Consider the following 17,891-nt stretch of genomic DNA (forward strand, 5'->3'; position numbering starts at 1 on the left):
AGTACATGTGTTGGAATTTATAGGGTCATAAGGGGTAAGGGCTAGCCTGACAATGTTCTGAAAAAACAAAGGCATGATTACCTAGAATAAAACCAAACTAGCCTAGCTTCATTTTCTTACATGCCAAATCTGACAATTATTCGCAAAGAGAATTTTACAGGTACACTGTAATTCTATGCAGTTTATTGTCTTGCACAAAACTGACACAATTGGAACTTGGAGTATTTATGTACATGTACATTCTAGATTGATATTGAAAAACAATTGTCAATTGAGCCAATTGTGAAGAATTAAAAAAGTGAATAATTCTATATTCATCTACTAAAGAACATTACAGTGATTGTGTGATTGGTTCAAACTCTTGGCCTTCGAATTCACTCATTTTTCTTGTCAAAAAGTTTCTCAAAGTTCTACAGGGTGACCCCAAAAAAGACGTGCAAGTAGACATCTTTAAATTTCTCAAAAAGTATCCAAGTTGATGGAGTATATTGTTTGTACTCTTGTGTATAACCACAGCGAAAATTTGATGAAAATCCATTCATGGTATCCTTTCAGATAACCTTTGGAGGTTACTAGACCATAATGAGCAGAAAAAATATTAAGCATTTGTTCGTAGCCTATCTAGGTTGAAGCTTCCTGGTTTTCCTCCGTTGGCATGGCAAGGACCCCCAGGTGTTTGTTGCTAAGGAAGTCACATGACTCGGTACTTTCAATGGCCTGTAGAACGTGGGTTGGAAGAATCTCCTTTGGAAGGCTGGATCCAAAATGTTAAATACGAAAAAAAAAAAAAGTTCTTAATTAATAACAGTTCCATGTGTGGCCATTAGCCCCACACATTTCACATGTTGGACAAAATGGTACAGTGTGTGTGCTTACTTTACATGCACCCCGAGGACAGACAGACGAAGGGAGAACAACAGATTCTTTGCTGTCTTTGAACGTTCATCTTTTAATGAAAATAGTCCTTGATCGTGAATTTGTGTGCTTAGTCTACGGGAGCGTGTGATATTAAAGGGACAAAGGGAAAGACAATGCCTTGTCCCCGAGAGTTATGTAAAGTTTGACTGTGTGGTTCAGTAGTGTGTGACATGTAGAAGTGGGCCCGTGGTGGACATTTTATCGAGCTATGGTTACACAGTCACGCCCATCATGTTTGGTCAAAACTCCACGAGGCACCGCTTAACAAATCTGTCTACCCTGGAACCACCATCAACCTGAACATTCTGCACCCAGTTTTGTCAAAGCACACCTTGATAATCGATGTGTGTATGGAATGTTTCGCGATATAAAAACCATTGAGAACATTATATTTTAAATGGACTTGGCAATTTATGGAGCTAAACTGCAATGGCACATTGGATGTACCTGTACCTGTTATCTGTGCGTTTGTTGTAGGCTTTGGCCAAGGATTTTCGGAGGAGGGTGCTTAAGAATTGTGAAACGGCCTGGAACAAAAGAGGACAGAAATTGTAAAAAAGGCAAAAGAGGTAAAAGGTAGAAGACATTTAAAATAAAAATGATTCGATTCACAAGAATAAATGGTGCTCTCAATACAGCCAGTTTTTTCAGGACTGGGTTACCCATGCATGGTGCAGAATGGGCATGAAAAACTTTCATCTGAATGTGCAAGTGTTCTTCGTGATTCTCGCTTTCTTTTTCAGTGCAAGTGTTCTTCGTGATTCTCGCTTTATTTTTCAGCGAGTCTTGGAAAGCCAAGCTGACAAAATTCCTCCGTTGAAAATAGTTCCTTCTTAATGTACATGTAAGTGAATGAATAACCAAAACAAACTCAACTCCCCCCTAAAAAAAACAAAAAACTTGACTTACAGAAAACATGACCTCTTCTGCGACAGGCGCAAAAGTGTCGGAAGCAAGTTGAGTTGGCTTGAAGCAGACCCCAATCTGGAGGATTAAGGACACAAGAAAGAAAATGTATTTGCAAGTTTGCTTGTTCATTTCAGGTGGTGAAACCAGTGATTTTTCAAAAGCATTTATGGCACTTCAACCACAGAAGCCTGCAGAAAACTCTGCACAGGTGACAAGGACAGACATTTTCAGAGGTGTTAGGAAAACACTAAATCAAACATTCTCTGGAAAAAAAACCCTACCAAATAAGGCTGGCAACTAAATAAACGGAGATTTCCAAGGTCAACCTGTCACAAGATTACTTTCACAATTCAATCAAAAGGTAAACTTATGCCTTTTAAAAACAAACATTGTGATGTAAATCACAAGCCAATTTATCCCAAGTAACGGGGTGAAATATATAAAGGTATGCCTTTATCACAGTTCATTTGAATAGACTAAGGCCACCCTCGGGTCGACCTTGCGACGACACAAAACAGTCGGCGACTGGCTTTTCTGAATCAAGGTGCGCCAGAGCTACGACTGTCGGGAACAAATCAGTTGCCAATTTTGTTTGGTGACTGAGGGTAACTGCGACGATATTAAGATGATCGGCATCAGTCTGCGGTAAAAAATCAACAGTCGCAAGAGAAGAATTACATTTCAACTTATGCGCCGCGACGGAACATGTTCCCAACAAGTGGGGATCAATCGCAGCCAACCTGTGCGCAAATGGATCATCTTATTTCATTGTGTAGCCAATCAGCGCATGGCAATAATAGCCAAAGGACCAGATATGGCCATGTAAGATCGTTTGATTGTTATCAACACGCGCAACGCCATTTTCAATACGTCACATGATCACGGCGGTGCCGGGGAATCGTCGTTGGTGACATGAACATGGTTGCAATTATTTTTGTGTCGTGATGCCACTTGTTCCATGATAATCACACGATTTCTCAGTTTTGTGACCTGAGTATTACATTTCTGCATGATGTCGAGGGTTCCGTCATGGCGCCAGAAAATCGCAGGTCGACCTGAGGCCGCCCTTAGAGTTGACTTGGGACATGATGACTTGCAACAATTTAGGATTTGTTTTGTCCCAAATACCTCTTGTGAGACTTCCTGTATCATCTTAGCCCCATTGCTGTATGGCAGGTAACACCGTATCCCGTCTTGGGCTTCTGGCATCTCTCTCTTGATTCGCATGCGATTTCCCAGGTTCCACATCCCGATGATGTCAATCTCAGAGTCGCTGTCGGAGGAAACCCGGTCGATGCCGATCTGTTGGGTCTGCAGATTCCTGGTCAACTCGTCGGGAGTCGTGTAGGTTATTGGTTTCAACAGTCCTGAAAAAGAATTTTTCTAGTTGTAACTTTCAACCAATTACCTTTAATCCTGTATTTGTTTCCTGATAAAATTGACAAATTCCAAAGGAAGCGTAGTAGGGCCGCAGGCCAAGAAAAAAATATCCTAATTAGTATCTCGCTGCCGCAACTTACTATCTCACTGCACCACAGGTCAGGGAACAAGACCGTTCTGCAATAATAGCAGTTGAAAATTGCTTTACAGCTGCTGTAACAATAGCCTTTAGTCAAGTCCCACGCGCCTACCCGGACACGTTACGCACCCCGGATGCTGACACGTAAAAAGACTAGCACGAGCGGCAAAGCTGTGAGGGCCTTTATCATCTTGTGGAGAACGCTCATGTTAATCCTTACATTTGTCTACTGATTTGGTAGACATGCATTATGCATTACCCGTTGTGAATTGACTAATGAAAATGCAGAATTACTAACGTAAATCAGCCGTCATCTGGCGCCAGACAGCATGCCCGCCATGGCGCGCGTGCTGTTGCTGGTAACCGCAAACCACCATTAGATGATTGGTTTATATTGCTCGATTTATATTATGAGATTAAATCAATAAGTGATTAGTTCCATGAGATAGTAAAGGCCCTCGTGGCTTCGTCGCTCGTGCTAGTCTTTTTACGTGCCAGCATCAGGGATGCGTTATGTGTCCGGATGGTCCAGTATAGGAGCGGGGGACTTGACTAAAGGCTACCGTAATGATAGCCAGTGCACATTTTGAAATCTCCTACTTGAACCCCTTGCTCAACTTTCTTTAGACAACTAACCCCTTTGAAGTGCATGTGCAACTTTTTTTGTGCTATTTGTTTGCACAGGTTGACGGTTTTAACCGTCCCTGCTTGTGACACCATACCTCCCTTTGGTTTTGTGTTTTTGTACCTGCAGATGACAGCCAGTCATTGCTACAGTCGTGCCCAGCAGTTGTCGGTTGAATCCTCCGTCCCTTCTTGCTCAGGTCACCACAGACGTTACACCAGGATTCTCCATTGTCACTGGTATCTACGTAAAGGAATTGGCAATACTTTATTTCCTATAAAGTCGAACATTAGGCCCCCAAAACCGAGCTCCTACCCTACATAAAGCAGGATGGACCGGCTGTGACTGTTTATGCAACTTGATACACCTATGCTTTGGCTGAAGGTGATCGATAAGACAGCTTTGCCTTCTTCTTGCCTGGTTTTGTCTGTTGACTGAATTTGACTAGTCACAGTGGTTGCTTGCCTGGAGACTTGCCTGTGTAAAAGGCATGGCAGGGGAAGCGGATCAATTTTTTTCAGGCATGCAACTTTTCCTCGGATCAGCTGATTTCCTCTTTTTTCACTTCCAATATATGCCATTGAAAATAGAAAAACACTGTACAAAGTCTTGGAAAGATTTGAATTTCCTCTTTTTTTTGTGACTTTCCAGTTGCATGCCTGTTTTTTGTCTGTGACTGTTCAAACAGCAGGAAGGTGCAACATCACCACAAATCAATCACGAGTAAAAAAAAATCACCAATGGTCAATGCAGGGGCCACTTTGGACAAACAACTCATCTTTCTTTACACCCACATCCTACCTGGTTCTGGTGGGGTATAGCCCCGCTGTCGGCACCACACCATCACCTCCTTTGCAGTCCAAATTCTTTCAAAGCGTAACTTTTCCGATTTGACCTGGGCCTCTGTTGCGATCCGTCGGACCGAGACGGAACGGTGCCACTCAGCTGCACGCCGTTTGGCCCTGGACCAGGAATGATAATGCTGCAGGGATGTCGCAGCAAAGGGATGCTCACTCTGAACTGAGGTTCATTTAAAAACCAGAACGAAAAAAATAAAGAAAAAGCTGTTTAAATCAATAACTATTTAAATCAGTAGATTATAAGGTGACCCGATATAAGGAGTCATTTTCAAACCAGCTTCACATGCAATACTTAAGTTTACTTCATAATAGTTAAATAAATGAAAAGCTGCAAATTTATCAACAAAGATTGATAAAATTGTCTTCAATTAAAATAATCATTAAAAAAAAACACCGAGACTTAAAACGTGAGACAAAAAACAACAAATAAGAGTTCATTAACCCCCCCCCCCCTAAAGAAAAGATCATTCTCAGGGGTTTAAAAATTACAGAATCACAGTTATAGACTTATCCAAGTTCTGTAAAAGGAAGATAGAAAATAGTCCCTATAATAAACAGCAAAAAGCAACTGCCGGGGGCCAAAGCTGCCAGGAAGGTCAATACAGCCAAGTGCACTTTATCTATCATTTACTTTCTCTATGCCAATATATCCCTTACCCCTGTCCTTGTTGATCAAAGGCGTTTTCTTTACTACAGCTGCAATCAACTCCTCCATTGTCTGTAGTCCATACACACAAACTGGGCCCTCCAAGCAGCTCATTGTCAGCTCACGCATCATGACAGACACCTCAGACTCCGCCTCTTTTTCTTCAACCTCCATTTTGATCTGAACGTCACTCACGGTGGTGGCAGAAGTGGGATTCACAGGGGTGCGCTGAATTGTAGAAGATGGCGGGTAGTCCTGAGGGCTGGTGACTGGCTCCTGCTTGATGACGATTCTTGATGGATGCTGTACCAAAACAGTCTGAGGAGCCTTAGTTTTTACCTGTTGCATTGAGTGAACCAACTGAGTATCAGCAGCAGTTGCAGATGCACTTGCTCCTGAGGTAGGCTCTGTGGTAGTGACAGTCTTTGATGTAGCTTCTCTCATTAGGTCTTTGATGACCACTGGTTTTTGGCTGCTAGCCTCAGTTGATGCAGTTTGATTTTTAATGTGGTCTTCAGCTCCAGAACTGCTGCTTAACACGTTTTCTCTTTCACTTCCTCGACTAGGGATGGTCTCTTGTATCCCTGCTTCAGATGTGGCAGATGCTGATCTGTGTGCTGCCAAGCCTACAGCATCTGGTCCTTTGCCTTCACCTGAAACTTGTCCTGTCACAACAGCTTTTGATTCAGCACCTGCTGTGCTTACAGAAGTTGCAGCAATTGGCCTTGATGGGATCACACTTGTTGCAGGACCAGACAGTCGGACCTGAAGTTGACCAGGGGTAACAACCTTTGATCCTTGACCCTGAATAATGAACTTGGAGGCCTGACCCCCAGGGACTATTGGTTGTCGGATTGCCGTCACTGTCTGCAGAGATTTTCCTGGGACCTTTGGGACAGAGGACTGGGCGTGTAGGACCAGGGTTTGTCCCTGTTGGAGAGATTTTGGCACTGGATTCTGAATGATGTTGACAGAACTACCAGGCTTCAGAGACAGTGGTCCTTGCTGTGGAATTGGGACTGCACCAGGAGGGAGCTGAGCTGCAAGGGTTATCTTCTGCTGTAGGGCTAAACCTCCCTGGACAAGAGGTAGTCTTGTAAGGGTCTGCCCTGAGCTGATCTTCCCACCTGAAGGTGTACGCTGGACAAAAACAACCCCACCGGCTGCAGTTTTTGCTAGTTGACCCTTCTGTTCTGGAAGGATGGAGATTCCTGTTGCCTGAGAAGGACCCTGGATCCCTGAAACCTTGGCCACTGTTGTGCCAGTGGTCCTTTGGATCTGTATAACTCCTCCTGATGGAATCCCTGATATTTTGGGACCAGTCCCCTTCCCGGGAGCGGTGACTGCTTTCGACACAGCTGATGTGGTCTGAGATTTTGGCTGGCTAGAAGCTGTTGTCGACCGAACTGGGGATGGCACTTGTTGAATCTGGACAATACTACCAGGGGGGAGAGGAGGCACAATGGACCCTGCTGGTAGAATCAATACATTGCTGGGTGATAAGAATGGGGACTTGGAGGAAGCAGTGGCTACTTTAGAAGGGCCTGCTTTCCCCGGAGGGCTAGATGCTTTTCCTACACCAGGTTTCCCACCCGCCATGGCCTGTTGACTAGAGGCCTGCTGGAACACCTGCTGCGGGATGAGGATGACCTTCCCTTGCAGGTTTGGATCTGTGGACTTTGCTGTGATGTAGTATTGGGTTCCTGGAGGTGGAGTTGGTATACCTGAGGCAGTGGCTGGGGGCGAGTGCTTTGGGGATTCACCTGGCTTGGTCGCAACAACTGTGATACTTCCAGAGGAGGGGATTCTCTTGACGGCTGGAATGCTAGCACCAGTCGTTGACAAAGAGGTGCTCATGACTGGCTTGTTCAGCTGAGAGCTTGTTGGCTGGACTGCTATCCCTCCAGTCTGAGAACTTGCTCCCATGACACTGCCATCAACCACCTGGGAAGGTTTCTGGAGGGCAGTTGTGACCAAGACACCTTGTACACTCTGAACTCTGGAGGGTGCCGTGGTCTGAAGAACGGTAGTGCCTTTGATATGGGCCTCCTGCACTAGAGGTACTATTGTTTGGGCCATCGCTGCCACGCTAGTTGTTGCCTCTGTCTTGGACTGGGTTATGTCTTGTGTTGGAGAGGTGACCTCCTGAACAACCTTCCCTTCTTGTATGCGGACATCCAGGGTACCCTTTCCCGTAAAAGCAGCATCAGCAACATTGATGACACCAGGCTGGGTTGGAGAGACATTGGCTGACGAAGTCTGGCTTTGAGAAGGGGAGCCAACGATTGAACCACTTCTGTCATCTGTTGGAGTGATGACTTTGGTTGGGGATGAGGAGGGCCCTGGCACCTGCTGGGATAAACCAGCCAGTGAGGATGGAGCTATCACTGCACTCTTGGTTATGGGACCAAGGGGTGGCATGACACGTACAAATTGGCCACCCTGCCGTTGCTGCATGGCAATCTGGCCAGCAGAAGCAGTGCCAACGGGAGGCCCTTGCGACGAAGGCTGGATACCTGACGGGCCAATAATACCACTGAATGACTGACCCTGCTCAGCAGTCACTCTCACTTCCGAGGATGTCTGATCCGTTTGCAGTTCCACTTTCTGACTACTGTCATCCTTAAGTGCAGCGACTCTGGTGGGGCTTGCCTCAGCAGACTCGGATCTCTTAATGGCTGGCACGGGACCCATTCCAGGTTCTTCCGGGAGCCTGTCAATCGTTGAAATTCTACCGACAGATTCTTTGATTCTTGGAGAAGCACTCCTCCACCTTGCCTCATCCCAGGACGTTCCTGGACTCCCCGGCTTGATGCCCTCTTGATAGTTGACCTTTGTGATGGTCGGGGTCATAGGTCGAGACAAGGGCTGACCAAGCTCATCAAACAGGTAACGATCCAGCTCAACATCAACAATCTGAATATAAAAAGTTAACAAGGCTTAGTTGAAAAGTGGGCAATTCAAATCAATAATGTTCGTTTCACATTTTGTTCAGCTTCTCCAAAATTTTCACAAATAATGCACCACAGAAGAATCAACTTTCATGAGAAATAAAACACATAAGAAAAGAAGTTGACCAATATGTGTACCGTCTCAGCTCCAAGTGTCTGTAGTCCTGTGTATGTTCTATCCAGCTGTGAAACAAACAAGAAGCAGAGGCAGTGTGAGAAATATTCACTAATCAAAAAGTCCCCTTACACAGACCTATCACCCAACCACAATTAGATGCCATTTCCAACGTGGTACCTCACTCTCATGAAAGTCCCATGCATTTTGAAATTTTGGCAATCCCCAATGTCAAAGAAAGTTTTCAAGTTTTGCAAAGTTAATGATGTCATGTCTATAAGTAGTTGCCATGGTTAAAGGGCAACAGGAGGTCAAAAGTCTTAAACAGTGGCAAGACATTGTAGATTGATTTAGAATTCGTAGGACATAATTTTGTTTTTGGAGTATGTTTTTCAAGAGATCAGCACCCGGTGTCATGAAACATGAGTTACAATGTGTAACACGTCCCAACTTGCAACGTGTCCTATGATCCATTTCACAAAACTTACTGTATTGAACGCGATGTTAGTTCCGTGGCAATGGCCTAAAACATGTCGCAAGTTACGTTGTGTTTAGTGGTCATTGCAAAATAAGAAACATCTTTTTCTTTAATAGCCACTTGTATGCCATAACAATTACATGAACGAGACCATAATACTGAGACAACGTGTGTGAAGTTGTAAATGGAAAATGCATTGAAGGAAATATGAATTAGCCTAAGATATTTCAAACTAGCTATGCAGTCCACCACGAGCTTGTTTGCCTTTAAAACTGCATCATACGTCCGCCATGTTATATTCACGTTTTAAAAAACAGCCAGCAAAAAAAATTGCGCAGTCATTCGGCAAGTGTCAAAGCTTTGCATGTGGGAAACAAATTGTGTACAAGACTTTATAGTTCCACTTAATTGACTCAACATTGAAAACATTGTCTGCCGTTTGAATTCAAGAGGGCATGTATCTTACACTGACAGGGTTTCAACTCTCAACTACGATACCTTGAGAGGGTGAATGATGTCCACTTTCTTGTTCCTGGGGTCTAGGAAATGAAGCTGGATGCGGATGGGGAATTCCCCCCAGCCTCGGCGAGTCAGATGAAAAGGAGGCTCCCTGACAAGATAGCAAGAACTTTGTCAATGCCAAAGCCTGCTTAAATCATGTTAAAAGTTATGGGCACAGTTTGTGCCCAGTACTTTAATACTGTAATATAGCTTAAGCAAAAGATCTTGTACTTGTGGTCGGCATAATATCCATAATACCAAAGTCTTATATAGCGCACGTATCTACCAACAATTAGGTACTCAAGGCGCTAGAAATTATGTCTATTATTTAGAGACAGGTAAATGAAGTACATGAGAAATATAAAAACCATTATGTAGCACCTTAATAATGGTATACAAGGCGCTGCGGCGCATTAAGCAGCCACTGCCTGAAACACCGGGCAAACCCCTTCTCTTAGCGATAAGTGTTACTGGGTTCTTTAACGTGCATTACACAACACACGGGACCTACGGCTTTACGTCCCATCCGAAGGACGAAGCAATAATGGTATTAAGTGCCTTGCCCAGGAGCACAAGCACCATGTTCCCACGGTCAGGATTCGAACCCATGTACCACAGTACTAGAGTCGAACACCGTAACCATTGGACCACAGCACATCCATCGACTGCAAGTCCGAGTAAAAACAGACTGGGGACTTTATCTATTATCATACATGTATGTGCGGACAGGTAACGCCCCAAAAGCTTCGGAAATTATATTGGGTGATAAGCCCCTTCCCAAAGCTGCCCGCCCTTTTGTACAGGGTGAGTAAAATAAAACGAAACCCAAACTTTGGGACCATTGTTTTGGTGCAGTTCTGCATGTAGCACTTCCAAAATCTAGGATATGAAAGCCCAATTCATAAGTTCTGTCCACAGATCACAAAAAAGTGTGCGTTCTTTCAGCAAAACGAAAACAATTCACACATGTCCTTATGTGATTTGTTTTTGTTTGCTGAAAGAACGCACACTTTTTTCGTGATCCATGGACAGAACTTTAAAACGGCAGTTGTGTTTAAAACTCTATAACTTGGAAAGTACATGAGTGATTTGAATGAATCTTGTACTAAAAGAAAGCTTATGAATTGGGCTTTCATATCCTAGATTTTGAAAGTGCTACATGCAGAGCTTCACTAAAACAATTGTCCCGACATTTGGGTTTCGTTTTTTTTTACTCACTCTGTATAATCGCCCAAGTCTCAAGTATGCTGATATTTAAATGAGTTGACCTAACATCGAAGGTCATAATGGGCAGCAATTTACTAGTCCTTCTCAGACTCTATATCTGATTGAAAGTTACTGGGAGAACAAAAACCGGTACTCACTTGACCTCGACCAGGTCATTGGGTCTGTAGCTTGGGTGCAGGAAGAACCAGATGCGTTTGACGAAATGGTCAATTCTGGGCTCTTCTGGCGGCCCCCTGACGTAGACCATCCATTTGTGGGTAGATGGGTCGCTGTCCTCACGATTCTCGGGCGGGATGTATCTGTGACGAAAAGCAACACCATCTATAATATCTTGTACGAGTAAAGGAACGTCTGAAAAGTCGGAACGTTCCCATTCCGTATGCAAAGTTCCTTTGGAAACACTGAGTGTTCCCATCGGGAACGTGCTGTGTTCCCAGCATGTTTCCAACTGGAACAGGCCATTCCCATTCCGTATGCAAAGTTCCCATTCCTTATGCAAAGTTCCTTTGGAAACACTGAGTGTTCCCATCGGGAACGCGCCATGTTCCCGTTTGAATTCCGTATGCAAAGTTCCCATTCCTTATGCAAAGTTCTTTTGGAAACACTGAGTGTTCCCATCGGGAACGTGCCGTGTTCCCAGCATGTTCCCAACTGGAACAGGCCATTCCCATTCCGTATGCAAAGTTCCCATTCCGTATGCAAAGTTCCTTTGGAAACACTGTGTGTTCCCATCGGGAATGCGCCGTGTTCCCAGCATGTTCCCAACTGGAACAGGCCATTCCCAAGTAAGCGTGTACGCCCATACACCAACGTTTCCACGAGGCGTCCCCAGGCTGTTTTTCAGTGGGAACAACGCATGTTTCCAATTGGAACAGGCAATGTTCCCCGGTGTTCCACGGGGGAACGTTCCAAGCATTTTAACTTTTCGGACGTTCCCTAAACGTGATTTCCTGAACGTCAAAAACATTGCCAAGGGTTATATATCCACTACAGAATGAAAGTGTACCATCTTTGATCTTCATGAGGATCAATGCAAGGGGTGTTCCAACACCACACTTTCGCAATTGACATTCTGTATTATGACATTGAGGTCATGATAGAGATAGATTGATCCAGATTGTAAGTTCATAGGAGAATGTGAAATTAAACAGGCCGTAACTCGTGGTTCACTTTGCAGAAAGATTTTGTGTGTGTGCGACTTACTTTGAGACGTTTCCCACAATGATTCTCTTCTTGACGTGGAATCTGGACCCATCGCCCGGTTCCACTTGAGGAATTAGAGGCTTGGGGGTCAGGAGAGCGGGGCCAACACCAAATGTATCCTATCAAGAAAATAACCTTGACTCAGTTATTGCTTTCTAGGAGATAAAGGAGGCAAGCATGTCACTCAAAATATTAGGGCACGGCAAGGCCAGTATAGCTGAGCCTATATTTGGATCCAAATGCAGTCGATATCCACATGCAACAACCCAGAAGCTTTGGTATGTAGTTTCCACATGTCATGGGTCAATGCTTAAACTTATTTCCAGTTTTTTTTAAAAACAAACTGTGTACTGGTGACTGGTAGAAAGATGATAATAGCGGTCACAATACAGACGTGACGTTTTCATCACATTCATTGAAATTCACTGCAAAAAGTTAAAATCAGATTTTGCGGGGAAAATATCGTTAGAAAACAATTGGACCTTTGCAAGAAAGTTTGAAAAAGTCAGATTTCCGGTTAAAATGTTACAAATTTCATCTCTGTTCAAGGGTCAAATCATTGACTTACTGGTCCAGTGTGGCGTGGTCCTTTGGCCCCGCCCACTCCAAGGTCAGGCTCCTCCTCCACTTCGGCTAACTCCACCCTGCTCAGCTGCTCCGATTCTGGTGATGACCGCTCGCTCTGCTGACTGGACCACGGTCCACTGCTCGGGGTACCAGGAGTCTCTGCCATTGCCGGGGGGATCGGGGTGCCGTTTTGGGCGACATTTTCCGCCGAGGCTGGATCTGGTGTCTCGGACGGTGACTGAGTTTTCAGATTGCTTGCGAGAGCTTGTTGGATGGCCGGATGGTTCAAATTGGTTTTGATGGATCGGGTTTTCTGCATAGAGAAAAGAACGCAAATACACTATTCATAAGATGGAATTTGCGTTGGGGTCGTGGAAATCAGTGGTAGTATGTGTCCTTCACCGACGTACAACTTGTATACTCCGTGTGTTACCTCCCGAGTGAAAGTTGGGAAAAAACTCACTCGGGTGGGACTCGAACCCACAACCTCCTGCTATCTAGTGAAGAAGTCTTACCACTCGACCACAAGCTTGCGGGTGGTTGACTATTCTGAATCTGATATACATTAAGAAGCGTGTACCACAATTAAACTATACATAAGATGGAATTCACGTCGGGGTGATGTAAATCAATATTAGGTTTTGCCCTAAAAAAATACAGTTCAGGAAAAGTACTGGTACCAAGGTGTTGGCTTATGCTACTACCGCCATATGTAATACAGGGGAAAGTTATCCGAGGGACCAGTAACTCATTAAGCCCTTGAACATACTTTGCCCTTACCGTCCCAAATCCTCCAAAGTCCCCTTTTCAAAATCGAGAATTTCCAAGGATTGAGATAAACAGCTTAAAATCTTTCCGCAGTGCTCATGAACAATAGTTACACATTCAAAATATTCAATATTAGAGAGTTCTGAGAGCCATGGAATTGGGAATCAACAACATATGGCAGGTACTTCTGGCCTGGACTTGGGGCTTCCAATTCTGCGCATTTTGGATGCAATTGGATCCATTAGTGGCACTATTTGGCCTTGTTGTGGAGGGATTCTTTTTTTAAAATGGCTACTTTTCCAGATTGGGATATATCATTCGTTTTGAAGTGGTTGTCTTTGGCTGAGAATTTCTCCAAAAGTCATTGGTTATTGGTCAACCAACCAAAAATTGAAAGGGAATAAATTGATTTTTGATGTTAATCATCCTTTCTCTGTGCAGCCTGAACAGCTGTGAGAGTATTTTTAGTATTTTTAAAAGAATTTTGAAGTATGGGGATTCATCACTGGTGTCTATGGGAATTAATCTACTGAGTTGCACCCTTAGGGTTAACGAAGGCTAAAGGTTAAAGGTCACACTGCTCACCTCCCCTTTGGCGTTTGTCTGGCCAAGTCCAATGTTTCCGTAGTAGTTTGCCACGACGCATGCTCGCAGCTTGTCCAACATGGCTCTTACTTGGTGAATTCTCTGAAAAGGGAGAATATTGCAATGATATGAAAGAGTTGTAGTCAAGATCCAAACAAATATAGTTCTGCTCTGATTACTTAGATTAGGGTAGGGGCCATCAGAATAGGGTAGAGACCGTAAGCTTGATTTCTTTTTTTTTAACCTAATTACGCTTTTCAACAATAATTTTGTCAGCTACTTTTTGGACAGCCGCAAATAATCTACGGGGTACTTTACCTTTTTAAAGGGAATGTACAATATTTGCTTTTGCTGCAATTTTCAGAAATAAATGGATTTGGAGGATTAGTATGTTACATAAAATATTGTTAAACTGACTCGTTTCATGTTTTGGGCTTGTAGATGCTGGAAAAACCAAGAAAACCTATCATGTTCTTGTAGTCTGGTTCCCTGACCCCACTTCAGATGAAACGAAGCAATTAATACACTTTGGGGAATTGTAAAGTCAGAGAATCAGTTTAGCAGGTTTGTACCCCTTCACAGGTGTGTGATCAATTGCAAAGAAAAGTCAGAATAACTAAATACGAAAAATTATGAACAGTTTTTGAAAAACAAGCCAGTTTTCTCCAACGCTGATTGGCCGACCAGCGTTGGAAAAATACAGTTTTTCTTGAAAATGTCAGCCCACCAGGAGCCACGATTTTTAAACATGCATTTAGACCGTCAGTCCCTAACAATTCAGTAAGGTATTTTGTGATAATTAGATCATTTTGTTTTCTGATGTTTGCAAACGTTGTATTTTCCCTTTAACAATGATCACCAGTGAATGAAACGCATTTGTTAAAAGCACCACTGTGGTCCATGGGTATTTTGAGCCCCGCGGTAAATAAAAAAGGATTCCTACCTCATCAATATGTTCAACTTCCTTCTCTTTGTGCCGCATCTCAATGGCAAACTGACGCTTGATGATGCCTTCGATTTTCTTGACAGTGAGGTCCTTGGCTGAAAGCAAAAAAAGAAATGACTCCTTCTGTGACAATCACATTCCCAGAAGTCTAATAGCCTGATACTTTGACCCTAACCTTCCCAAATCCTCCAAAATCCTCTTTGCAAATGGAGGATTTTGCAGGATTGAGGGTATACAGGGTGAGTAAAAAATAAAATTCCCCTTTGGATAATTCCTCGTCTCCCACCAAAACGGGGAAAGGTTACCAGTTTTTCTCTTTAAATAACGTTCCATCTGCGTGTTGACCACAGTCAGAAACAAATTTCACTGATATTCATTCATGCATGCAAAGGATAAGCCTACTGGCCTTTTTTTGTGACTCACCCTGTATGGCAAAAATGTTAAACTAGTTTGGAGGATTCACTGTGTCACGGTCTTTGGCCAGACCTCATGTTGTTTATGCTCAGCCGTGCATAAATTTGGGCCTAAGTTATACTTGAAATCCCCTGCACTGCTCCAGGATGTCACTGTCCATGCCTCAACATACTGACAGTAATTGCTGGAGGATTTTGCAGGATTGAGGCAGTGGTCACCCCTCCAAGGACCACTTTCAAGAAATAACTGAGGATTTGGAAGATTGAGGCTGAAAGCGATTTCTACATGGATGCATTTGGAGGATTTTGCAGGATTGAGGTTGCATCCTAGCAAAAATGCCTAGGGAGTTAGAGTTAAAACTCCGTCGCAATTACAAAGTTAATAATGTCCAACATGATGGTACAAGAGTCCTACGAGCAAATAGCGTTGAATTCACACCAAATTGTTCAGCACTGAGATATCATTTTGGGTCATTAACTTTAAAAGAAAATTGTTGAGAGTGAAATCCCTTAAGGAGAGAGGTGGAGGGAGTGATTCTTTGTTTGCGGGGGGCATTTTAAGATGGAAATTTTTTTGGAGCCACCATCAAGCATTCTTCAATATTCCATGGGCCGAGGAGTTCAAAACCAATACATGTAAAACTCAGGAACTTGTATCGAAGAAATGCACGATTGGACATCTGATTAATTGCTTATTTTACTCTGATTAGTTGCTCATTTTACTTGCAGCAAGTATCTGTTATCTGCAGTCCAGCCCTCCCTAAAAGTTTGTGAACATGATAATATAAAATGAAAGACAAACAACTTTGGTGCAGAAACTGCGAAGTGCCTACTTTTTTCCATGTCAACAAAAAAATTTCACTTGCGAGTACCTTCTTCTACTCGTGCCAGGACGAGTTCTCGAGTAGAACGAGTAGCACAAACTACTCACAAGTGCTCAGGTTACTCGTCCAGTGGTAATGGTGATCATAATTACACAATTCTGTTACTAGTAGAGCTAAAAACTCTAGCTGTTACTCGCGAGTACCTACTTCTTCTCCTGCCAGGACAATTACTCGAGTAGAACGAGTAGCACAAACTACTCACGATTACTCACTAGTACTCGGGTTATTCTCCGCAGTAATGGTGATCATACTTACAGAATTCTGTTACTAGTAGAGCAAAAACTCCAGCTGTTACTTGCGAATACTTTCTGCTACTCGCGCCAGGACAAGTCCTCGAGTAGAACAAGTAGCACAAACTACTCACAAGTACTTGAGTTACTCGCTCATCGGTAATGATGATCATAATTACAGAATTCTGTTACTAGCAGAGCTAAAAACTATAGCTGTATGGTGGTGTTCCCTAACGTGGCGCACTTCAACGTTTACCCGACTTTCCTCATGTAGTGTTTCAAAACCTCTTTGTTGACAAACCTCAAATTCATGCAGTGAAATACTGGTACTTTTACCTTATTAATGCTTGCTTTTTAACTTATATGAAAAATGTCGGTATCGTGAAATTTAATCCGAAATTCAAAAACGGTGGCGTCCGGAAATTGGGCACAAATTGGTGGAGTGTTCCCTAACGTGGCACACTTGAATAAATCTCGGAAAATTACAAATTAACATTTAATAATTTCTGTAAAGTTGATAAATTCTGATAAATCATTATTATCTCTACTTGCATACCCAGCCAGAAGTTTGTCAGAAAATTATTTTCTTCTTTTTCGGGGCATTTTCAAAGTGTTCACGTTGCACTTCGAAAATCGAAAAATCACGCCAAAATAAATTTTTCTTCTAACTTTGTTTACGGGTATATAGATGAACTCGCGATTTATGAACGGGAGTGTTTAGAACTTGATGAAATTTCCCTTTCTGTGAGATTTCAGTTAAAGTTTTTGCTCTAGCTGGGCGCTACAGGCGAAAAATCAAAGTGCGCCACGTTAGGGGCCGCGTCACGTTAGGGTACATCAACAATATAGCAAATATGTCTTTGTACCATCTTTCTCGAACAGGCGCTGTCTTTTGCTGGCTGTCATGACAGAAACAGTCTCGTAGTCTGGATCCTGGTCACGGATTGGTTCACCTTTGCGTTTTGTAGCCATATCTGGAATAGAAACGAACAGAGAATTTAATTCTGCATTCTTCAATTTCAAACCAAACAGAACAATGAAATCAGAATAAAGGTCAGGAAAGGATGGGATCAGGGGTCAATCATATTACAATTATTAGTCTCAGGCGAATCAAGCAATCGAGGAACTTGCAAAAAATATTAAACAAAAATCCCCCCCCCCCCCCCCCCCCAAAAAAACACTTTGCCTATTGATGCAAGGGGGGCTCATAATATAAACTTCACAATCGCCCCCTTATTGAAACCATGCAGGCGTCTCCATATGACCGTACACAAAAAAAATTGTCCGTAAACTGGCTACCTACATGATGCATGACCTAACTGATCTGATCAGCAAAATCCCAAAACCTACAAAATTATGGGGAAAAGTAATAATGCACAATTTACTACACAATTCTTTCTGCATTGAAACGTAGCTGCAGCACTTCAGTTCATTAAATTAAAGGATATTTACTCGTATTCGTAAGGCTTTTTATTAAAGCCCGCTTCAATGCAATGCCGACGATGGTGTAAAACAAAAACTGGGATACCGTGAAATCGTTAGCGCG

General features: G+C 43.2%; 1 protein-coding gene across 1 annotated transcript; it reads right to left on the minus strand.

Moving 5' to 3' along the window:
- Positions 1–241: 241 nt before the first annotated feature.
- On the minus strand, positions 242–17,859 carry LOC119722697 (YEATS domain-containing protein 2-like). Its single transcript, XM_038192949.1, has 16 exons — positions 17,731–17,859; positions 17,212–17,319; positions 14,816–14,913; positions 13,873–13,974; positions 12,521–12,832; positions 11,953–12,071; positions 10,887–11,048; positions 9,520–9,631; positions 8,567–8,611; positions 5,489–8,393; positions 4,773–4,991; positions 4,095–4,214; positions 2,956–3,194; positions 1,828–1,902; positions 1,372–1,445; positions 242–754 (listed from the first exon to the last, which is right to left on the minus strand). The coding sequence occupies exons 1-16, from the start codon at positions 17,747–17,749 to the stop codon at positions 622–624; spliced, it is 4,842 nt and encodes a 1,613-aa protein (XP_038048877.1). The 5' UTR covers positions 17,750–17,859; the 3' UTR covers positions 242–621.
- Positions 17,860–17,891: the final 32 nt, after the last annotated feature.

Source organism: Patiria miniata, unplaced genomic scaffold (genome assembly GCF_015706575.1).
Source record: "Patiria miniata isolate m_02_andy unplaced genomic scaffold, ASM1570657v1 HiC_scaffold_16, whole genome shotgun sequence".
NCBI lineage: Eukaryota > Metazoa > Echinodermata > Asteroidea > Valvatida > Asterinidae > Patiria > Patiria miniata.